General features: G+C 34.8%; 6 protein-coding genes across 6 annotated transcripts; 4 read left to right on the forward strand and 2 right to left on the reverse strand.

Moving 5' to 3' along the window:
* The first annotated feature begins 515 nt into the window (after positions 1-515).
* LOC120213744 (RGG repeats nuclear RNA binding protein A-like) lies at positions 516-3747 on the forward strand. Its single transcript, XM_039211800.1, has 7 exons — positions 516-894; positions 1442-1742; positions 1817-1882; positions 2024-2153; positions 2508-2666; positions 2755-2808; positions 3361-3747. The coding sequence occupies exons 1-7, from the start codon at positions 711-713 to the stop codon at positions 3535-3537; spliced, it is 1071 nt and encodes a 356-aa protein (XP_039067731.1). The 5' UTR covers positions 516-710; the 3' UTR covers positions 3538-3747.
* A 2027-nt stretch (positions 3748-5774) lies between these two features.
* LOC120213616 (vesicle-associated protein 2-1-like) lies at positions 5775-7314 on the forward strand. The gene is made up of 7 exons (XM_039211708.1): positions 5775-5835; positions 6018-6088; positions 6168-6249; positions 6330-6445; positions 6522-6653; positions 6946-7014; positions 7189-7314. Exons 1-7 carry the CDS (start codon positions 5775-5777, stop codon positions 7312-7314), a joined length of 657 nt encoding a protein of 218 aa, XP_039067639.1.
* A 5708-nt stretch (positions 7315-13022) lies between these two features.
* LOC120213617 (calcineurin B-like protein 1) lies at positions 13023-14864 on the forward strand. Its single transcript, XM_039211709.1, has 8 exons — positions 13023-13026; positions 13126-13208; positions 13414-13473; positions 13949-14057; positions 14143-14195; positions 14283-14363; positions 14466-14578; positions 14674-14864. The coding sequence occupies exons 1-8, from the start codon at positions 13023-13025 to the stop codon at positions 14759-14761; spliced, it is 591 nt and encodes a 196-aa protein (XP_039067640.1). The 3' UTR covers positions 14762-14864.
* Positions 14865-16723: 1859 nt separating this feature from the next.
* On the reverse strand, positions 16724-18254 carry LOC120213747 (60S ribosomal protein L37a-1). Its single transcript, XM_039211803.1, has 5 exons — positions 18144-18254; positions 17641-17680; positions 17294-17382; positions 17069-17151; positions 16724-16966 (listed from the first exon to the last, which is right to left on the reverse strand). The coding sequence occupies exons 1-5, from the start codon at positions 18144-18146 to the stop codon at positions 16903-16905; spliced, it is 279 nt and encodes a 92-aa protein (XP_039067734.1). The 5' UTR covers positions 18147-18254; the 3' UTR covers positions 16724-16902.
* Positions 18255-18370: 116 nt separating this feature from the next.
* LOC120213748 lies at positions 18371-20045 on the forward strand. The gene is made up of 3 exons (XM_039211804.1): positions 18371-18460; positions 18557-18674; positions 19792-20045. Exons 1-2 carry the CDS (start codon positions 18393-18395, stop codon positions 18669-18671), a joined length of 183 nt encoding a protein of 60 aa, XP_039067735.1. The 5' UTR covers positions 18371-18392; the 3' UTR covers positions 18672-18674; positions 19792-20045.
* Positions 20046-20423: 378 nt separating this feature from the next.
* On the reverse strand, positions 20424-21550 carry LOC120213745 (FCS-Like Zinc finger 2-like). Its single transcript, XM_039211801.1, has 2 exons — positions 21141-21550; positions 20424-21006 (listed from the first exon to the last, which is right to left on the reverse strand). Exons 1-2 carry the CDS (start codon positions 21443-21445, stop codon positions 20817-20819), a joined length of 495 nt encoding a protein of 164 aa, XP_039067732.1. The 5' UTR covers positions 21446-21550; the 3' UTR covers positions 20424-20816.
* Between the last annotated feature and the right edge of the window lie 1402 nt (positions 21551-22952).

Consider the following 22952-nt stretch of genomic DNA (forward strand, 5'->3'; position numbering starts at 1 on the left):
CAGGCGAGTCTAGCCGGATACGTCTCCAATTAAATAGTAGGTGTGAGGATGAATTTAAAAATGTGACTACGTGGGTGGATGTAGATTTGAAAAAATTTACCCTTCATAAGTGGTGGGCGGATAGTGGATTTAAAAATATTAAATAGATATGAAAATAGAAGAGAGGGTATTGCTTATGCATAACTTAAGGTTGTTGTCAGGCGAGTCTAGCCGGATACGTCTCCAGTTAGATAGTAGGTGTGAGGATGAATTTAAAAATGTACCTACGTGGGTGGATGTGGATTTGAAAAAATTTACCCTTCATAAATAGTGAGCGGATAGTGAATTTAAAAATATTAAATAGATATGAAAATAGAAGAGAGGGTATTTGCACCTTACCATTGTTATCCTTAGTCTTGTATTTATCATGAATCAAAATGCACAAGTCTTAAAATGAACTCGCCCACGCAGTAACAAAACCAATAGGGTTTTTAAGATTAGGTTTAGCCTCAGTCTCAGTTATCTGCCGCATTGGCTAGGGTTTCGCGATTCATCGAATTTCTCAGTTTTCTTACCTCCCAAACCCCAATCTCGGATCTTTATTTTTCTTCCATTTTTTCATTTATATTCTCTTCCATGGCTGTAATCGTACAATAGCGCTTTCGTTTTCTTTTTTTAACTTAAAAAAGAAGGCTAAAGAAATTTCAGTATCATTTTCTTTGACTTAACCAATGGCAACCCAGAACCCATTCGATCTCTTGGATGATGATACGGAAGACCCAAGTCTGGTTATTGCCGCTGCCGAGCAGCAGAAGCTTGAAAAGCCTAAGAAAGCTCCTGGTTCGGCGCCGGCTCCAGCTCAGCCAGCTAAGCCTGCAAAGCTCCCCACCAAGCCACCTCCTCCTGCTCAAGCTGGTAACCTTTGCTTTTACCCCACAAATCCGTTTGATTATATGCTTTATTTTGAATGTAATGAGAATAAATGAATAAGATTTGTGGGTTTTTAATTTAATGCATTGTTTCAGTATTTTGATGGAGTATCTCTGTTGTGATTTGTTGTTGGGTTGATGTATGTACGTTAATTTCAATGAAATTTGAAGTTGAACCAAAGGCATTTCTGAATCTTCTTATTTGTCAATAGAGCTTATCTGTTAGAAAAAATCTTTGATAAATTCGATTTGTGAATTTGCATGCGATTTGATAATGAGAATGAAGCAAGATTAACATATTAGTGAACTCTATTGATTCAGTTTGTCTTGCTATTATTGTTTGTATCAATTCCATAAATATCTTTTGTGAAGTTTAAACTTTATGTTGAAGTGCATTATGCGGTTCATCATGGATGATATTATTCTTCTATAGCTTAACTTTTGTTGGTCCATTGACAAGCACTTTGAATTTGAAGTGTGGTCTGCTACTTATTTATCTTTCCATCCTTTTTTCCCACGTTTGCCTTATGCAGTGAGAGAGGCAAGGACTGAGCCTGGACGTGGAGGAGGCCGTGGTGGTGGACGTGGGCGTGGATATGGTGGCAGAGGGTTTAATCGTGATTCCAATGCTAGTGATAAATCCAATGCATTTTCAGGAGGGTACAGACCTTCTGAAGAGGGAGAAGAAAGGAAGCAAACTGAAAGGCGTGGTGGCTATGGTGGCCCTCGAGGTTCCTTCCGTGGCGGTCGCCGTGGTGGGTTTAATGATGGAGAATCTGGAGAGGGGGAACGACCTCGCAGGGTTTACGATCGCCGTAGTGGGACTGGACGTGGGTTAGTATTGTTGCGTTATTTTAATTTTCATTATTTTGTTTAAACTATCGACCACATTATTTATCTGTCAATAGGAATGAGTTCAAACGTGATGGTTCTGGACGTGGTAATTGGGGTAGTCCTATTGATGAAGTTGCTCCGTGAGTATCTGTTTTGCCAATCTGTTAACATACATAACTTTTTTTCACAACAAAGCTCTTTATGTATAATTTCTATACACATAATTTTGTGTTACACTAGCTCTTCTGCTTACATATCCTGCTATTTTGGCCCAAAATAAGGGAGACTGAAGAAAATGCTCCCGAGGATGAAAAGAATATTGGCACTGAGAAGCAGCCTGGAGAGGAGGATGCTGCGGATGCCAGCAAGGAGAATGCTGCAAATGAAACTGAGAAGGAGCCTGAACATAAGGTGTTTTTTTTCTTTTTCACAGTTAATACCTCAACTGTCAGTCTATTAAAACATTTTTTAAATAAGGGGGTAATGTGTCTAGTAACTTTACTACTATTAGTAATTCTAATCCTTTCAAAGTGCATAGCATCTGTGGTTGAACTGTAAATTTAGGTAATATGTGTTAGATGAAAGTATGTTAATTCTGAAATTTTGGGTAAATTACGTCTTCAAACATTTTGAATTGCAGTACTGGCCATGCTTTCAATTTGTTTGTTGGAATCAACTTTTGGATAATCAAATAATCAACTTAGTTGCCTGATTTAGTAAGCCTTTGTGGATGAATGTTAATTTTTCATTCTTTCTGTCCTATAGGAGATGACCTTGGAAGAATATGAGAAGGTTCTTGAGGAGAAGAGGAAAGCTCTGCTTGCCCTCAAGACGGCTGAAGAAAGGAAAGTTGATACCAAAGAGTTTGAGTCCATGCAACAACTTTCAAATAAGAAGAGCAATGACGAAATCTTTATCAAACTGGCAGGATTTCTTAGTTTTCTTATTTTGGTTTGTATGGTTTCAAATATTTAATTTATGGTGGCATATTGACTTAGCTTTTGGTATTTAGGGTTCTGAAAAGGACAAACGCAAAGATGCTGATAAAGAAGAAAAGGCCAAAAAGGTTTGCATATTTTTGTCACATGTTATTGTTGGTTAACTGCTTTCATATAGATGTGAGTTGATAACAAGGAACTTGACATTTATCTTTCTTAGGATGCCATCTTCCCTTTCTAACTTAACTGGGTCTTAATAAGTATAGTGATTAATTTTGTTTAATGAAGTATGAGTGCGTCTTTGTACTTTGATTCTTAAATGGCTGTTTCCTTGTCATGGTCTATATTACTTTTGACAAGGCAATGAGCCTAAATTATTTTAAACATAAATGGCAATTAATTGAGAACATGCATGTCTGGTTCTATGTTGGTTTAACGGCATAATAATTGCTAAGCAACATGGAAATGGATCTGCGAAATCATTTGTGCATAGTCCAGCTAATACTCTGTTATTGTGATGTAATTGCAAAATTATGTGAATTTTTAAACTTTTGCAGTACTTGATGAATATTTGAAGTGGTATCTTTGCATTTTCTGCCTTAATCACTATTATTAGTGCTGATGATGTATTTCGCATACTGTTCCCTTTTTAATTCTGCATGGATGTTGTTTCGGTGTAGTCTGTCAGCATCAATGAGTTCCTGAAGCCAGCTGAAGGGGAGAGGTACTATGGAACGGGGCGTGGTAGAGGCCGTGGCCGTGGTCCCAGAGGAGGGTATGGAGGCAATACAACAAGCAATGTGTCAGCTCCCTCAATCGAAGACCCTGGGCACTTCCCTTCATTGGGTGGCAAGTGAGTCCCCAGCCAGCGCAGCGAACTACACAATGGGTTTCCCCTTGTCTGGGAATTCACTGTGATCTATTTCATAGTCAGTAGCTACAAACTTATACTGTTTTGGAGTGTAAATTTAGACAATTTGCCCATTTCCCTAACATGCATGCTTGCATACTTTGGTTTTGTTTTACTATTTTTGGTTAAAATCAGAACAAAGGTTCATTTTGATTGAGAAGTTGTGTCAGTTTTGATTTGATTTAGGTTAAGATGGTCTGTGGGTCTTTGTTCGAGTTTGAGACATGGCATTCATGTTATCCTTTTAGATCTGACGATCTCCTGGCTTCAAATGTAGTTTTTCATTTTAAGATAAAAATGTTTGCTAAAGGGAAGTTTTAATGCCTGTTGTTTATTGTGTTATGTGTCATACCTGATATGTATGACCCATCACAGAACGTCGGGTCTATATTTTCAGCCTGCAATTGTTGGTTACCGCAGATTTTCAAAACAATATACCTATTCCATCAACACTTAGATTATTCTTGGCTTAAATTATATTCAAAATTAATTTTTGATCTCAACAATTTTTTCTTAAAAATAAGTGTTTGATGTTTTTTTCTGTTACATTTTTAGATTTTTACCGTTTAAAAAATTTGTTAAGTGATATGTTTATATTTTTTTTAAAAAATATTTTTAAATAATATTTTATTTTTAAAAATCAAAAAATATAAATGTGATATTATCATTTTATAGTTTTTCTTAACTGATAGAAACTCAAAAGTATAACATTGTAACGGGAAAAAAATTAGACACGTTTAAATATAAAATTCTCTGGATATCTAAAGTTAATTTTAGGTATAATTTAGGTATTTATCCTTGAAGTGTTATTCTCGATTTTGGGTTCGAGGAGTTAAGAATGTGTGCATGATGTTCAATATTAAATGATTAAATTATTTTAATTATTATTATTTATAATCATTTTAAACTAATTATCAAACAATTTGATTATATATATTGATTATTGAGAGTAATTTCTTTAGAAAAAATATTTTTTATTTAATTTTCACCAATCATTAAAAAAGATATATATTTAACATTGTGCTTTTTCATCCGCATTATATTCATGATGTAAATCAGTCATTATAAACTTTAAAATATTTTTTTACGGAAGCGGTTAGTTTTATGAAAAATAAAAAAATATCTCGAATTATAATAAAGATTTACAATTATAATCATAAATTAAACACTTAGGATAATTTTTTGTAATAATTGAAACAAAAATTAGCAACTTAAGATCACATAAGGATCATACAAAGAAAGGTTAAAAATCTAACTAAGAAACTCGAATAAAGATAGATACAAACCGATCTGATCGCATTAACAAACTAACCATAAAAAGGGATCAAGGTACTGAACGAGACGTGAAAAATTATCCAAGCAAATCGAGTATCCAATCCAATCCGAGGGTCCAAACAGATGCATGAAAATAACGTCAAATGACCAGAAAGTATACTAAAAGACTGAAGAAAACGTGCCACAAAGACAAATGAAAAACGTATCACAAAGACAGATTAAGAAGTACTATACAAGAAGACTTATTGAAGATAACAAAACAAGCAAAATAAAGATCCAATATAAGAAAATAAAATGACAAAAAAGAATACCGATGATCGCCAATCAACATTAAAATTAGTGTCTTCGGTGATCAATAAAGACGAAAAGAAAAGGGGATGAACCGCACACCGATGAAAGAAATCTAGGTTAAAATTTTATATTATTTTAACTTACTTTAAAAGATAAAGAAATATAATATGGTATATTTGAAAATCTTTATCCTTTATCAAGTAAATCCATTTATCCAAAGTCTTTGAAATGAAATTGAAACTCTTATTCATGGATATGATAAAATTAATATAAAATATTTATCAATGAATAAGTAGATTGATATCTAAAAGAGTTTTCAGTATACAGGTGCACATATTATTCAGACCAAGAACTCCGACATTGGTGGCGACTTCTTTTTTCCACCAGAGAAAGAAACCTGAGATTTAGACCGATCTCTTTGCACTTTGCACCACATGTTTGTTCCTCCTTCATTGATTAATATTACATCAAATTTCTAAGGATTTTATGGCAGCCGAGGCACTCTTTGTTGATTTATTATTACTTTTATTTTCTTTTTTTTTGTTAGGGTTCGAGTAATTCAGTGTTAAAAGAGATAAAAGGATATCCGGTGGTGGCGGTGGAAGTGGTGGCTCAGTCATGCCGGCTGCCGAGGGTAATCAGTTGATCTCCATTCATCCTAATGATCTCAAATTCGTTCGTAAGTTCCACCTCTGTTATATGCTTATATGTATATACTTGCATGCATGTGAGTTTTGATGTATGTATACATGCATGCATGAGCATGCATTGATTTCCCTTTGGATGTATGTAACAAAAAGAATCATGCTTTAATTCTATGGCCATGTCATTAAGTTTTTGTTATTGTGATTCGTCTTTCAGTCGAGCTTGAGAAGCCAAGTTTTTGTGATCTTAAGGTGGTGAACAACACGGAGAACCATGTTGCATTTAAGGTATACATGTATATACATGAACATCATGTCATGTATGTTCTTCATCATATGTTCCCAAACTTGTTTTCATGTTTATTAGGTTAAAACGACTTCACCAAAGAAGTACTTCGTCCGACCGAACACTGGCGTCGTACAACCGATGGACTCGTGTCTTATCCGGGGTACTACTTCTAACCCGACCTTTTCCGGTAACGGTTATGTTATGTATGATACTGATTTCGTTGACTTGCTCAAATACCAGTCACTCTCCAAGCGCAACGGGAGTATCCGCCGGATATGCAATGCAAAGACAAATTCTTGCTACAGAGTACTATTGTGCCTCCGAATACCAATGTCGATGACTTACCGGCCGATACCGTAAGATTGCCGAAATCGAGAATAATCTTTTCGCATTTGATTTTTCGGAATGTGACATATTTGCCTCTGAATCCAGTTCAATAAGGATGGTACTAAGGATATAAGGGAGTGCAAGCTTAAAGTTCACTATGTATCTCCTTCTTCTCAAGGGAATTCAGGGGATGAAGTATCCAAGAGCTTCCCGGATCAGAGCCCTGATTCTAACTCTGTGAGTTTTATCTGATACATTCCGATTACCATGAGCAAATGATCCCGATCTTCTTTGTGACTTATTCGAACACATGTTTTCGGTTTCTCGTATGCCACGGCTTGTTGAAAATCAGAACCGAAAACATTTGTTCAAGTATGTTAACTTGTATTGGCAGTAGTTTTACTTGTACCTCATTGTCATATGCTCGCCGTTTTGCCTTCAATTATATTTTCCGGTGAAGCTAACTCGAAAAATGCAAGCCGGAATCCGATTTCTTTCCTTAAATTTCCTTCCTGCTTCCCTTAATCAGACTTTGCAGCACCTGAAAGAAGAACGAGACGCCGCAGTTCGGCAAACACTGCATCTCCAGCAAGAGCTGGTATGTCAATATAAAGGCACCATAATTAGGTGATTCTGAACCAGATCAAACATAATATCGACTGGTCACTTGTAACTTGTTAGTGAATGTACACACATTTATGTTCCATTCATATAGATTTATTACGGAAATGAGCGATACGTAAACCGATGGTTCTTTTTTTTGCGGGAACAGGATTTCCTGAAGAGGCGAAGACAACGGAGGAGCGATCGCGGATTCTCGATCATGCTCGCAGGCGTCGTGGGAGTGGTAGGGATAATAGTTGGGTTGGTGTTGAAACTTTACTTGTCTAATGAATAGATGCCTTTTTTGTATGTATATGCCAAGGAATCCAGATTGGTCTAATGAACAATATCCATTGCTACAGCTAAAAGTAATACTCTTATTATGGTAGCCATTAACCAAGCTTTGCTTATGTCTTGCAAAATAAGGAACTTGGATAGGTCCTTTAAAAAGTCACTCGAACCTCAAAAACACCGACTACTTGATCAGTTCAGACAGTGGAGGAGAGGGTTATTTATTCTATTACAAAAGCCTCTCCTTTTCGGACACAAGCACACCATAACTAATTAACTTTGTTCCCACTCAGAAATTCCTTGGCAGACTTGAGCCTTCTCCTCCTCAACCTTTCCGATATGGCAAAGGCTAGCTCTAATGACTTCTATGTGTTTAACCTCGGGTCGCAATGTGTGTGATACCGAGAGTTCAAGTCGTCAAAAGTTATGGTATTTGACCCTCCGATGCACTCTGTCACCTTCTGCCCCGTCATCTCCAGATGAACTCCTTCCGGATAGCTTCCTTCTTGTTCATGAATATCGAAGAATGCCCTCAACTCGGACTGAGGAAAGTGAGAGACCAAAAGGATATCACATTTAGGCTTTCATTACAGTTTAACAAAAGACAAGTTTAGCTCGGAAAGTGAGGTATCCAACATGAGCTGCATCTAATTGCCGAGTCCTCTCACCAATCCAAAGCATGTGAGCAGAACAGTCATGATAGAGGCCAGTTGTTGAGTCCTCTCTAGTCAAGGCCTGCTCATAAGGTAAATGGAGGCATTCATGGGATGTCCAATAATAAACCGTGTTCATTTGAGGGTCATCGATAGTTAATCCAGCCACAGCCATGAACCCGAGAGCTTCACCGACTCTCTGTGCAAGCTCCATGTACCTAATTATAAACCCAAACCCAGATTTCTAAATCCAACAACAACAACAACAAATCCGAGGCCTATGATCTCTGTTGCAAATCTATGCATTTCCAAAATCACAATGCTAGACATACCTGTCTCCTTGTTCACTGTGTCTAACAAAATCGAGATTCCATTGGGAGACCCTTTGCGTGGCTGCATATCCACCGGTGGCGAATGCCCGAAGGAGATTCAAAGTACCAACAGATTCCCCACCTCTATGATACAAAGTTGCCATTCTTATTGACAATTAGTGATGACAACGTGAGTTAAAATAGAAATTGAAAGAGTTTATAGGTCATATTAATATTTTACCAAAATTTTATAGATCAAATTAGAAATTAATCAATTTTAATAATGTATCACATATTAATATAATAAAAACTAACGATTTAACAATTAGTTGTAACAAATCGATAAGAGCAATTAAATATATTAAAAGAAATTATTTTCCGTTATCAAAATAGGACAACAATAACAAATTATTTTCGATAAGTTGCCATTCTTAATAAACCACTTGCTATTTTAATTTTCATTACACCTCGTAAATTTGATCCGTACTCTATTATTCGAACCGATTTACCTAAATCGAAACTCGAAATAGACTTGAACATGATTACCCAAATTTGACTCGAAATTAAAAAAAAATCAAATCGACTCGAATACTAGTCAAACCGAAAGCAACTCAAACCAAAAACAACCGAACCGAAAGTAATCCAAATTTAATTTATCCAAACCCGATTTGAACCAAATATTGACCCGATTTTAAACCGATATTTCAGTTAAAGTGTATAAATATTATATTTTCATTATTATTTATTTTTAGCAATGTGTTAAATAATAAAATAGTAAGATAAAATTCAAGTATAGATATTAATTATTTATTTGATTTAAAATTTAATTATTTGTATTAATTAGATATCTAAATTTAAATAGCTAATTAAATATATAACAATTAAATAAATCTAAATTAACATTAGTCTATAATTAATTAATTCATTAATTAATAATTATGATAAAATTAATTTTTCTCCATTAAATATTTTTTATATAATAGAATTCTAATTTCATAAAATAAGAATAACTTTATCGTCTCGAATTTATGTTAAATTTTAATTTTTTAATTTTCTATGTTTTAATTGAATAATACTTTAATATCTATTTTAAATTTCATTAACTAATGAACTAAATTATTAAATTAATCTTTAAATAATCTAAATAATAATTTAATTCAATATTTCATTTTGATTTTATTACCTAACGATTCAAAATTATTAAATTGGTTTTTAGTTTATTTAAATCAAATTCTGAATTATTAATATTTTACTTTGGGCTATTAAAATATATTTTCAAAAATATTAAATTAATATAAAAATTATTTTAATTCCTTTGCTTGTGAAAAAATAAAATTATTTAAACTCAATATAAAAATAACTTATTTTTACATTACACAAACAACTTATTTTTACAATATAAAGATATCTATTTTCATTTAATATTAAAATATTATCTATAATATAATAATATAATATTATTTATAAATATATTTAAAATAATATTTATTCAATCATAGTATATTATTATTATTTTTAAATTTAATAAAAATATTATATTTATAATTGAACGTGTCAAAGCATCTAATTTAAAATTTTAATGGACAATAAAATTTATTATTATTATTATTATTTTGGTTGAACAAAGGATTTTACACACTGCCTATCGACCCAATTATTCTAGCCTCAGCCTATCCTTGACCTCGTCCGGGGGCTGTTGTATACTTTGCTCCTTGTCCTGGCAATTCCAGGCATACTTCGCCACGATATCCGCTGCCCTATTTGCATCTCTTGGAATATGCATGAGCACCACCTTCCAGTCATTCTTCAACAGATGTTTAATATGTTGTAGGATACTGAGCTGTCTTCTTTCCATTGATCTCTCCTTAATCAGGTTAACTGTCTCTATGCTGTCCGATTCCAGGATTATTTGTCCTTCTCCCTCTCTCCAAGCTAAGCGTAGCCCTTCATGGATATCCCACAGCTCCGATTCTAATGTTGAGCAAATTCCAATTCTCCTCGTGTATCCCCAAATCCACTCCCCGTTATGGTCTCTGGCTACCACGCCACAAGCAGCTTCGTTTGTATTCTGCTGTCTAGAGCCGTCCGTATTTATCTTGCACTAATGTGGTTCAGGTCGTCGCCATGAGATCAAATTCTTCTTCCTCTTACCGGCTTCTCGATCTTGAACTGTCTTAGCGTTCTCTACATCCTGCTTCTGTCGGAGAGCTATTTCAATAATCGACTCCCTCTCTACCATATCTGGTTCAAACATGTATTTATTCCTTCTTTTCCAAATTGCCCAGCTGAGCAAAAGAAAGTAGATAAGTTTCCCACTCTGCTTGATTGAGACTTTATAGTTCTTAGGTTGTCTGCTAACCAGATCTTTACATCACTACTAAGGAACGTCTGCGTGTTCTTTGAATCTAGGAGTTGCGCCCGTACCAAAAACGCTGATGGGCAAGTTCTAAGTGCATGGTCTATGTCTTCAGTCTCGTAACCAACTGATAGATATGACTCATAAATATACCAGTAAAGAGGACAGGGGATGAAGTGGAGTGAACGAATCAAACATCAACTGTCCTTACAAAGAAAATCTCGTAGAGGGAGTTACGATTATGTGGGTTGTGGGTGCGGGGCGCAGTTCCCGCGGTACGGTACAAGGTTAATTATGTAATTATGTACTATGTTTTTTTATTATAAATAGAGATGTAACCTAAACCTATGAGACATTGAATAAAATTTCTAGCGTCATCTAGACACCGAAGACGTAAGTACATTGTCGAATCTCGTTAAAATTCTTGTGTTCTTTCATTTTCTTTTTTCGATTCTTCAACACACACATAGGGCATCGCTCATCAAGTGTCATATGTCTTCGAGGTCTCTTCGAATTTGTCAAAATTTTTCCACAACTAATCAACCACAAGAAGGTTCTGACCCTCGGTAGGTTATCATGCTTTGCTATTATATCTCAAATCTTCTGCTGGCTCGCTTCATCTGTGTTTAAGAGAGAATTATATCCCAAGCATTTTGGTTTGGAGCAATAAACAAATATCACAAACTCTAACATATCTTATAGATCGAGACTGAGTTAAAGTGTAATCCTTAAATGATAATTGAATTTGAATGAAATACACAAATGATAAGATTTTAAAAAAAACACGTTTTTTGTACAAAAATATATTAATAATTCTATATATATTTGATTTGACTCGTACCTAGCTCAACCTGAATTGACCCGAAAATTCAAAGTTGACTTAAACCGAAAATAATTGATCGAATATTGACTTGACCCAAAAATCAACAGATCTGATATTGATCCGAACGAAAATCAATTGATCTGATATTGATCCAACCAGATACCCGAACCGATCCTACTTTCTATTCACTCGAATAAAACTGAAATTCGAAATGATGAACCCGACCCGACTTACTATATATCCAAATAAAATCAAAACCCAAAATAACCCAATCCAAACCCACTTAGATTAAGTCTAAACACAAAATGACCCAAACCAAACTCGATCCAAATGACTCGTTTGCACCAGCACCTCTACTTTTCATGATGGGGATAAATAGGTAAGCTATCAAAATAGTCATTTATCTTTTATATTTGTACACTTTTATTCATTAAATTCAAAAAAATTAAGTTTTGATCATTTATACTATTGTTTTATAAAATTTGATCACTAAAACATTGAATGCCGAGCACCAAACTAAGAATGAAGAACAGCTTAGTTGAAGAATGTTATAAGCAACAGCCAATGAAGTGATATACACCAATCCACCGTCAAAAATTAAACTAGAAACAAAACTTGATCAATCTCATATTGATTAAACTAACGATATTCAACATCACAATAACTAAAACTTAATAAAATAATAACGTAAGTGATCCAAACATAAGTTTTTTTTTAATTTAGTGAATATAAATGTATAAATATAAAAAATAAGTGGCCATTTCTATAATTTACCCTAAAATATTTTCAAACATGGCGCGAACGCAAAATCAGAAACAGGATTTACTTGGGTTTCATTCCAACATTCCCAGGAGCTGACAGACAACGAACAAAAGCAAATTTAAAATTATCTATAAAAAAGGAAAAAATAAATAAATAAAATGATTAACAATAATAACAACATCGAAAAAATGGGATCTCCCAACTGTTGGGTTAAGCCGTCAAAGTTGTTTATATTTGCCCTTACCTTCCTTTGGCTTTATCCATCTCTCTTGGTATTATATTTCGTCGTTCTGTTTAGAAGGACATAGGAAGGAGTTGAAGATCTCTCAACAGCTTCGTTCCTTTGTCCTTTCAAAGCGACGTTTTTCATTTCAGGCCTTTCGAATTCTCGGTATTTTTATTTGATTTTTTGGTTGTTTGTTAAGATTGCTAATTTGGGTTTTCTTATTGAGTTTGATTGATTCTAATGCTGTTAGTTTGGGTTTTGGTTGATTGATTCAACATGCATTGAATTTTTTTTTTCAAGTGATGGGTATTTCTCAGGTACCAAAGGAAATGATTTTGATAACCATTTTCCCTTTTTTTTCTCAGTGAATGGGCTGCTTTCATTCTAAAGCGAAGACTCAATCTAAAGTAAAGAAAGTGCAAAGATCCAAACGTGAAGACCCTGTTAAACTCGCTGCACAAACTGATTGTAAGTTTTGCAATTTGTTTACAAAATTTTGTTTGTTGCATGTGATGTACCCCTGTTGTGTTTGTGTGGATGCAATTTGTTTTGGGGTATAAAAAACATAGCCCTTTACTCAAATGAGTAGAAAAAAAAATACTATATTGGATCGTTGCAATCAGCTGGGAATTGATTATTCGGTCGATTTAATAATTATTTGGTTGATTTTACTTGTATCTGCAGTTAGTGTTAGTGAAGTCGAAGCGCTCTTCGAGCTATTCAAGATCATCAGCAGTTCGTTGGACGACGATGGGCTTATTAGCAAGGTGAACTTTTCTGTGATTCCTCCATTTCCACCGGTTCTTTTGGATTTCATTTAATGTGGTCCGGATTAGGATGATCACATACATATCTACATATGAAAGTTTGTCGTCGGTGATGTTGTTTATCATCGTTCCTTCTCTGTCGAATTTGAAAGTTTGCGTTGACACGATGTTAATGTCGGTCTAATGTTTTCTGTTGTATGTGCAGGAAGAGTTTCAGTTAGCTCTGTTTCAAAATAAGAAGAAGAAAAACATTTTTGCGGATCGGGTAATGCATTTTGTTGCATTTTGCTTTGATGGCAAACTAAATATTACTTCGAGTGTCGTTTTGCTTTGCCTAAATTTCGTTCGATGTGCTAGCAACAGGCGATCTATAGGGTTGAAGGTTGTTTTGAGGGCATGCTTATCACACTTATCTTGTACAAATACTATCTATAAAATCCAATTGCTTAAAGCCTTTCAGTCCAGTAATTATAAGCATGATATCATAAATCCGGTTTTGATTTACTTTTACATGCATATGGTTGTTCTGTTATGACCAAAACGTTCGAGTTTGGACATTAAGGTTTTGTTTTCCGGCTGTCTTTTGGGCTGGCAAAGTTGGTGTAGAGCATTTTTACTTGGTGTATCAGTTTCCTTCTATAAACCATTAATGCAGTACCGATACGAGAGTTACGGAGTTAGGTATTCTTGGAAACAAGTATTTGAAATAGTTTACTTGTGCAACCTTCTAATATGTGCAGATCTTTGATTTGTTTGATGCTGATAAGAAGGGAGTCATTGATTTTTCGGACTTTGTTCGAGCACTCAATGTCTTCCATCCAAATGCATCGCAAGAAGAAAAGATGACATGTAAGTTAACAGTTGTTGAATGTGAATGTTACATCATGTTAATCTTTCATCTCATTTTACTTAGCTGGATTGTTTTACATTGCAGTTGCATTTAAACTTTATAACATCGACGGAACTGGATTTATCGAGCGTCATGAGGTACCTCGGTCTATGCTATTATCCGGTTTCGAATATTAATGCAAACCTCTTTACGGAAACTTCATCCTTTTGGAAATTTTGGTTCAGGTCAAGCAAATGCTGGTTGTGCTTTTGAGTGAATGTGAAATGAAGCCATCCGATGCAACGATCGAGGCAATTCTCGATAAGGTGAGAGCTCATTGTTTTCACGGCTCGCTAAGATTAATCGTTTATGGTACCGTTGGTGATTTCTACGTTAACTCTGCGGTGTGTCTCGGTGTTTTTGAGCAGACTTTCATGGACGCCGACACGAATGGTGACGGAAAGATAGATATGAATGAATGGAAGACCTTGGTGTACCGCAACCCGTCGGTGTTGAAAGTCATGACCCTCCCATACTTAATGTACGTGACACCGATGCTATACAGACCTTTGATTACTTTAGAAACCCTGCTCAACCCGGAATCTCATCGGTTTGGTTACATTAACCATGATGCAGGGACATAACAACAGCTTTTCCGAGCTTCATTTTCAACACCGAAGTCGACGAGGTTTCGACGTGGATGGAGAAAACACACTCGGGTTAGGGTACTCGATTTGTTTTTAAGCCAGACTAAAAATTCTTTGATCTGTTTATTCGTTGACGTTAAGTGTATCTACGAGAAGAATGAAATGCCTAAATTGTTTCACAAGGCTGAGAGCAAATCTATCAAGTCTTATTCTTTAAAGGTCAGCAGCTAAAACAATCACTGGCGTACAGGGTCAGCAAAATAACCCAAACCCGTCGGGTTCTAAGCCGGTCCATTAATCAAACCAGAAACAAACCATTTTTCACATCCTGTGTAATGAACTGCATAAAGTCCGACTCAAATAAATAGATTTTAAATATTGATTGGAAGTCTTAGGACCAATTTACGACGTGGTTAAATCATATAATCACATTGGCCTGTGTATATATCTTCTCCCCGTTAGCTACTGTGATAGTTAAAGGATTGGTAGCTATCACTTCGACCCCTTCTTTTGCCCAAGGAGATGTTACAAAGCTGTGTGCTTCCATTAACCACAAGAATATTTGCTGGTTTGCCTCCGATTGAACCTTCAATTCTCAAGGTGTTGTGGTCAATATTGCCCGTTAAGGCATTGATTGAAATTTCGAGATCGCCTTCTGGATTGTCAATAGCTATGTCACTCGGTTCTTCCACTGTTTCTGCCACCTAATCTTGATGTTCCTCTTCTTCCATCAAATTTAACTGAATTCTTCTGCCATAATTTATTAAATTCCTCAATAATATCAGCATAGGTTCTCTCACAAAACCGCTGACATATGTCCACAAAGAATTATGCCCAAGCAGTTCGTTGGGGTTGCATGAGACACCCATCAACAACCACGCTTCTGCCTTACCAACGAGGTACATAGTGGCAATCTCTAACTTCCCGTGATCTGGTATAGCGAACAACGAGAAACACTTCCGGCATTTTCAAACCCAACCTTGGGAGTTATTCCCATCAAATGCTTGCAACCCGATATTTGGTCTCAGGTTGTAAGAGCCAAAACACTCTTCGTTTTGAAACGGAGTCATTCATTCTCTACGGAAGTGATCCTTTAGGTTAAAAGGTTCACTCACATGATCATTTGCATGTAGAGCTTGATCTTGTGTTACAGCAGTATTATGGGAACCCATAGCAACAGGTTTAGTAGGAGCTAAAACTCCTGCCTCTTCCGGTTTGTATGTGTATCTTTCATTATCATCAATAATAGTGACGTGTGTCATGGATTTTGCTTCAGGTTTTTGAGTATTTAGATGAGTGTATGTACGTGTATCTATGTGGATGTCTTCTTTGGATGGTTTCACTGGTTTTATTTGCAATAATAGCGACAATGATTCTCTAATGACATATTGATACCTGTCTCATGTTTGTTTTGTTTGCAACAACAATAACTCAAAAATATTGGTTAGTTGACTATCAAAGAACTTAAAAATGGGTAAACTACACATTTAGTACATAAACAATCAATTTTAATCTGTTTTAATACCTAACTTTCATTTTTTTTCTTTCAAAACCAAACGTAACATTTAGTTTTTGTTTTATTTTAGTACCTCACCGTTAAAAATTTAACGCATTTAATACCTAAAATATCATTTTTAATCCATTTTATTACCTAAATTTTCAATTGTTTTCAAAACCTAATTTTAAATTTTAAACAGAATACTAAAATAAACAAAAAATAAATTTTAGATATATTTTAGAAAAAAAATAAAAAATTAAGTACTAAAACGGAGCAAAACTGATAGTAGTTTATGTATTAAATGCATAATTTACCCCTTAAAATCAATGAAAGTAGGCATGGAGGAAGAAGGCAGGTACCAAAATATGTTTTTCGAGCAATACCCAATTATTTCATTGTAGCGAAATATGCAGAGCATTGCAGTTCACTCGACAAAAAGGGTTAATAAAGACCGACTTAATCCGAACATTTATTATCTTATAATCATCTCATACTAATAAAATAATAATAATAATTCGATACAAAAGTAGCAAGACTAGTAGAAAACAAAGTACTGAATATTTCAATATAAATAAAGTTCCAACACCAGAGTTAAAGACACAAAATTGAGAATCAAGTACATAACACATTACTTTCAATAATATGTCTCAATTTGGTTGCAGCCAAAACAAGCAAAAAAAAAAAACATCATACCAAAGTCGATACTCCGTTGGTGGTAGCTCAGCTCTCAGTTTGCTCCCTCAGCCTCCTAATAGTACTCCTCACCGTAACGGCACTGGCGGTGCTGTAAAATAACAAGCAAAGTGCATTGTCAATTACATGGACATAGAAATAAATGATATTGAAATGAGAAGCTTAGGTATGCATACTGTAGATATGCACTTACTTCATAGTATAAGCACCGCCGGCTTTAACTTTCCCACAATCCTTGCAGCCCCAGATTCCGACGGCCTTTCTCTTTACTGCATACTGTAAGCAGCAGAGATTGTTGGAACAAATTGATGCAAATCATATATATATATAAACAAGGATATCATAAGACGAGCAATGACATGAACATAAGCCTTGCTACTCGGAAAAAGGATCATGAAGATAATCAAAAGTGTTATACCTTTCCACAGAACTCACAGAAGTACTTGCTGTGTTGACTGACCTCCATCTTCTTTATTTGCTTCCTCAAACTGGCACCATAACGAGTACCTTCATAACGAGGCAAAAACATACCGAGGAATCAGAAAAGGAACTTCAGTAATCAAAACACTAGAATTAAATTTTATTTAGAATCATTTCATAAGCTATAATGGTGAACAACTTCAAGCAATTTAGATAGAAATCAGAAAGGTAATAATGTCCAACATTCAAATGGCTATTGAATACCGATCTTTCGTACAGTTTTGAATCATTCCAGGGGTAATTTTCTCTTAAATACTACAAAGCAACACTTGATGAAGAACATACCATATTTGCCAACAATTCCGGCCTTCTTCGTTCTCTTTGTCTGCACCAAAAGCCAAGAGCACAGGGTTAATGAATCAAACTAAGAAACATCATGAACAAATCAATGAATCAAACCCAGTAGATATCAAATTAATACTCTAGCATTTTTAGCCTTTAGATTCTAATTCAAAATAAATGAAGAAATTAGTAACTACAGATCAAGAATAAGAGAAATTGTAATATGAATAACCCATCAACTTTTTTAACCTCAGAATTGCAATATGATTGTCAATCTCCCAATCTCATTTCCTTTTGTTTCAACATTGCTATAACACAATTGATATTTAGCTATAAAAATGGAATGATATCTCATTTCAAAGCTATTCAATGACATAATGTCTTACTTCAACATTGCTATTTCACAATTAACAAGATTTTTTAGGATAACATTTCTCGGGAAACAAACACGCAAATAGATGATTGAAAAAATATAGATGCTTTCAAATCGAGAAAGAAGAGAATACCATTGTGGTGGTGTTTGGAGGATCTGTGTCTGTCTGGTTCGGAAGGTGAGGAGCGGCTCTTCGAGGGGAATCAACAACGAGGGGTTAGGGCTTTCTGGTTCGGATTTTATACCCAAAACATTAGGCTAAGGCCTTTTGGGCTGTGATGAAATTATCATAAGCCCAGTTATGGCAAGTCGCCATAAAATCATAAAACCCAATCGGCGACCTAATTCACTTCCTTTCGTACTTTAGTTACCGGGAAAAAATATGGAAAAATCGTTCACTCTTATTCACATGGTTGCCACCGCCGGTGTTTTCTCCGCCGTTTCTTGCTGGTAACAATTGGCTCCCTCCACATTTTTCACTTGCTCTAGAATCTTCATCTTTCAAAGTTTGATTTTATTCCTTTTTTTTCAAAATCATTGATTCAGGTACGGATTCATGTTCGGCAGAGAATCAGCTCGTAAAGAACTGGGAGACTTGATCGAGAGTCTTCGCCGTGATAATTCAGACTCCCCTTCTTCGTCATCTCCCCCGCACTCTTGATCGGTACTTTTTTTTCTTCTTCTAGTTCTCTGACTTTGTGGAAATTCTTTCAAATGTGATATAATCAGTTATCAGAATAAGTAAAGTTCAAATTTTGAGTGATGAAATAGACAAATTAATGGACAGCTTATTCTTTTTCTCTTAATTCTTATTTGTAAGAAGGTGTTTAGTTAGAGGAAAATTGGATTCTTTCCTAGGGATTTAACATGTATCTGTTTCTCATGATAAAAAGAATTCTCAGAGTATCAGAGAGCCATGGTTTTGACTGCTTTAGCAATTGCTATAAAGATTTATAAGACAATGTTGGTTGGCACTCTGTGTTGCTTCTTATTAAGAGAGAGCATAAAAAGGTCCCAGTGCTAAGAATTACCAAGGCACCCTAGTACCTGGGAAAACTCGGGATGACCTACTTAGCCTAATTCAGAGAGACTCGAGTTTTGAGTAAATTAGCCAGTTTTTCCTCAGTATATGGCATTATGTCGAAGATTGAAGGAAATTGCCATGAAGGTAGGATCTACTATAACTTCTGCTTCTATAAAAACAGTTGTTACTTGGACTCGGGTATGTGTCTGATATCGGTCCAATTTTATCTGTGCTTTTCCATGTTTTCAGAAGGTCATATCTTCATACTGATGTATGAAAGTGGGTCTGGTACTTAAAGAAAGCGAACAGTCGGAGAATATATGTAAAAACCAACTACCTCTTTCGTTTCCAGATTATTCCAAAAAACTTTATGAGAGGATACTACTTGGTGTGTCTGATACTGTATATAAGTTTTGCATTTTAGGCGACAGATGCACGTATTATTTCTTTAGCACATTGGTACTTTGTTCTAACTATTAACTCTTAATCGGGAACTTCTGGTTTCATTCCCTTTTTGCAACATAAGTGGTTTGATTGGCTGCTTTACCTTTGAATTTTACTGTCCTGATCCTGTCTCAGTTGAATCTCCAACTTACTGCATCTTTTATCTAGCAATTGCTGAATGTCTTTGCTCGTAAAGTTATACTCCAAGAGTTGATAGTGGAATTACTTTGTAATTTGGATGCATCGATTTTAACCGAGTATCTAGATGAATGTCCTAACAACTAAACTTTGTTCTGGATTATGGCAAATTCAGCTATACGAAGCTTCGATGTCAAGAAGCTGGGACTGAACAACTTTTCTTAAGGGTTGGAACTTGGCAAAACTTTGAGGAGGCATATCAGGAACAGAGTTCCTAATGCTCCTCGGAATTCTCTGACTGTATTTCATGTATTGTAGTTTCTCGACAATTTTTGTAATGAATTGCTATATTTAGTTCATCATATCAAACCTTTCTACTATGGGTGAAAATATTATATGAAATGAACTGATTTAGGTGTTTAATTTCTACTGTTGTATGTGGACTATGTGTATTAGCTTCTATAAAAAGCAGCCTCCTTTGTATCTCACGAAGGAAAAGCCTAAGCCTAAACCTAAACCTAAAGGTTCACCAAAATTAATTTGCATTTAAGACCAAACAATGGAGAACTGATGATGATGAAAGCCTTTTATCACCATGGAGAAGATAAAAAAAAATCCACCTAAAAATTCTACCTTCACCTTTCTCTGGACTTGACATAGAAACCCAAAGCCTAAATGAATTAACTTAGAAAGTGCAAATAACAAAAATAAAGCTATAATTATGAAAACAAAAAGAACACATCTTTTCCAGCAAGTTCCATTCATGTTCATTTCTCTTTCAACAAAAGAAAACTAGTACAAAAATAGTCCACGAAGAAACCATAACTTCTTCAATTTGATTCACTAGCACTTGTTAACAAGAAGATGACGATTGAACAATATCAATTCTAATTAACCACCAAAAACACCCCAAAAGGGAGAGCAATATCATAGAGTAGATCTAAAAGACTACCTCACAGTCTCATATCATACCATATAACATTCACAGTTAAATCTCAGCATCATGTATGTTTGGGATTCAAAAACCCCAGGGGGGAAAAACCCAAACAAGCTTTCTTGTTCTTCCTGTCTCTCTCCTTGGCCCTTTTCCTTCATGGATCTCCATGTCCTTTGTTCTTTTGCCTTTCTTTTTCAAGAGTTTATACAAGGGTAGATATATGTTTTTTCTGTTCTTTTTTATTTCCTTTGTGAGATGTTTATTTAGGCAGCTGCAACAGTGCCTGGTCGGATCGGGTAGTTCTGAGCTTTTGTCGGAGGAGTTGTAGCTTTCCTTTGATCCTTCTTCCTCGAAGCTTTCATTGAAGATGAAAGGCTCTTTCTTTTCTCCTTAGCTTCATCAACGTCTATCTGTTCTTGTCTACACTCTTCACTGCAAAAAGGCATATCCCCTCTGCAACAGAAAAAGAAAACACCAATCAATAACAAATTTAAACCCCCCAAAAATCCAACCTTTGGCTCCAAACTAATGGAAGATTCATCAGATCTTTAGGCAAAATTATTCGCTTTTTTAATATAAAAATTTACCTGTACATGAAGATGTCTTTGTTACCCCCAAGAGGCTTCTTGCAATGGAAACAAGCATCCAAGAAATGGGGTTGATTGTAATCTTCAAATCTAGCAGGCCTTGGAGATGAACATGAAGAAGAATATGATGATAGATTCCTCAAACTAGTTCTCCTCGAGTAAAATAGAGGTCTTTGAAAAAACCCATTTTGGTTATGGGTTTGGTAATGGGTGCCCGAGTACCCGGCCTCCATCACTGCAAGGGAAGCCAATCCTTGATCTTCTTCGATGAAACAACGCCTCCTTGAACGTACAGATGAGTCCATTTTTGTTATTCTTTTTCTGGGGAAAAAAGGTTTGATTTTTAGGGTTCTTTGAAGGGAAAGAGATGAGAACACGAGGAAGATGAGTGGGTGAACAAGTGGAGTGTGGGTTTGATTTTATAGTGGCCTAGTGGGGGAAAGATCAAAGCTTTCTTCTTTGTTTGAGAAAAATAAACAATTAAATCAATAGTTAATTGCAATAAAAGGTCCCTAAGCTACGACTGCATTCTAAACTGGTCCATAACCTTTTGATATTCCAATTTCATTCCCAAACTATAACTTTTATTCTAAATTGGTTCCGAATTGTTTTGAATATTCTTCATTTTCAATCTATGGCATTCATTCTATATTAATTCTTAAACTTTTAAATGATTATATGGATGCTATTAGAGTGTTCAAAAGTTCGGAAATTAATTTAGGAGGGTTATATTTTTGGGGATGGATTTGAAATATTAAAAAATTTAGAGATTAATTTAAAATGAGGGTCATAGTTTAGGTATGAAATTGGAATGCTAAAAAATACAGGGATCGATTTAGAATAATAGTTTAGGATATATTTTGATATTAACTCTTAAATTTTTTTGAACAAACTCTTAACTTAAATAAAAAAACAACCGGAGGTTTTCAAGAATCCGTGTCGTTTAATCTATTGGCTCGAAATGCATGCATCTGTCTAGTCCCAAATCATTTCTAGATTGCCATTGACATTTTTGCCCTTTATTCGGAACTCACTTTTTTTTAATAGAAAAAATTAAGTTGGTTAAAAGTATTTAGGCAAGTTACGCAATTTATGAAAAAATAATTTTAAAAGTATAATAGAAATAAATTTTAAAAGTATTGTAAAAAATGCAAATTAAATCTTTATTAAAATATGAGTTTAAAAATATAAAAGTATAGTAATAAAGTTCAATTTAAATATTTATGCTTATATAGTGAGATATTAACAAATTAAAAATATTTAAATAAATATTATGTTTTAATCATTTTAAACTATTTTAATTTTGTTTTTCATATATTAAGTGGTGAAAAATTTTGTAAGGGAATGGCAATTTCGTGATTATGGGAAAGAAGAGGGGTGAAAAAGAAGAAAAGCACAAGTCTCGTTTTCGGGGACTAATAATAATAAATCATTAAAAAACGAAAAAGTCCCCACAAATTCCAGTGTCCATATTCTAATGTTTAATAACAGAGGGAAAGGCCCACGCTCGTGCATTAGCGCGTAAACATAAAACGACCACCGTACATTTTGGTGGACCAGTACCAGTAGTTGTACTAAAAATGGCAATTTTATTTAAAAATACCCAAAATTTTAAAAAAAATACTAAGTTAGCATTGTTTTTTCAAATTTTACCAAAGTAAAACTCTTTCTCATATAGAGAGAGATAGAGAGATGCCTTTCACAAAATGTGCCTTGGCGGCGGGCCAATTGAGAAAACTTTCCCCAAATTTCTACAGCATATTTAATAAAATACACTTTAAAAATAAAATTATAGGGACTAATAATATAATT

This window comes from Hibiscus syriacus, unplaced genomic scaffold (assembly GCF_006381635.1).
Source record: "Hibiscus syriacus cultivar Baekdansim isolate YM2019G1 unplaced genomic scaffold, ASM638163v2 tig00110044_pilon, whole genome shotgun sequence".
Lineage (NCBI taxonomy): Eukaryota > Viridiplantae > Streptophyta > Magnoliopsida > Malvales > Malvaceae > Hibiscus > Hibiscus syriacus.

Excerpts from the sequence above, each read along its gene's own strand:
- LOC120213744 (XM_039211800.1), top strand. The coding sequence starts at position 711 with ATGGCAACCCAGAACCCATTCGATCTCTTGGATGATGATACGGAAGAC. Across the intron at positions 1,883-2,023 it reads CCTATTGATGAAGTTGCTCC|GGAGACTGAAGAAAATGCTC; the intron begins GTGAGTATCTGT and ends GCCCAAAATAAG. Across the intron at positions 2,154-2,507 it reads AGAAGGAGCCTGAACATAAG|GAGATGACCTTGGAAGAATA; the intron begins GTGTTTTTTTTC and ends TCTGTCCTATAG.
- LOC120213616 (XM_039211708.1), top strand. The coding sequence starts at position 5,775 with ATGCCGGCTGCCGAGGGTAATCAGTTGATCTCCATTCATCCTAATGAT. Across the intron at positions 5,836-6,017 it reads TAATGATCTCAAATTCGTTC|TCGAGCTTGAGAAGCCAAGT; the intron begins GTAAGTTCCACC and ends TTCGTCTTTCAG. Across the intron at positions 6,654-6,945 it reads AGAGCCCTGATTCTAACTCT|ACTTTGCAGCACCTGAAAGA; the intron begins GTGAGTTTTATC and ends TCCCTTAATCAG.
- LOC120213617 (XM_039211709.1), top strand. Across the intron at positions 14,196-14,282 it reads GATTTATCGAGCGTCATGAG|GTCAAGCAAATGCTGGTTGT; the intron begins GTACCTCGGTCT and ends ATTTTGGTTCAG. Across the intron at positions 14,579-14,673 it reads ATGACCCTCCCATACTTAAT|GGACATAACAACAGCTTTTC; the intron begins GTACGTGACACC and ends ACCATGATGCAG.
- LOC120213747 (XM_039211803.1), bottom strand. Across the intron at positions 17,383-17,640 it reads CGGAATTGTTGGCAAATATG|GTACTCGTTATGGTGCCAGT; the intron begins GTATGTTCTTCA and ends CTCGTTATGAAG. Across the intron at positions 17,152-17,293 it reads TCTGTGAGTTCTGTGGAAAG|TATGCAGTAAAGAGAAAGGC; the intron begins GTATAACACTTT and ends TGCTGCTTACAG.
- LOC120213748 (XM_039211804.1), top strand. The coding sequence starts at position 18,393 with ATGGAAAAATCGTTCACTCTTATTCACATGGTTGCCACCGCCGGTGTT. Across the intron at positions 18,461-18,556 it reads TTCTCCGCCGTTTCTTGCTG|GTACGGATTCATGTTCGGCA; the intron begins GTAACAATTGGC and ends TCATTGATTCAG.
- LOC120213745 (XM_039211801.1), bottom strand. The coding sequence starts at position 21,445 with ATGGACTCATCTGTACGTTCAAGGAGGCGTTGTTTCATCGAAGAAGAT. Across the intron at positions 21,007-21,140 it reads AAAGACATCTTCATGTACAG|AGGGGATATGCCTTTTTGCA; the intron begins GTAAATTTTTAT and ends TTTCTGTTGCAG.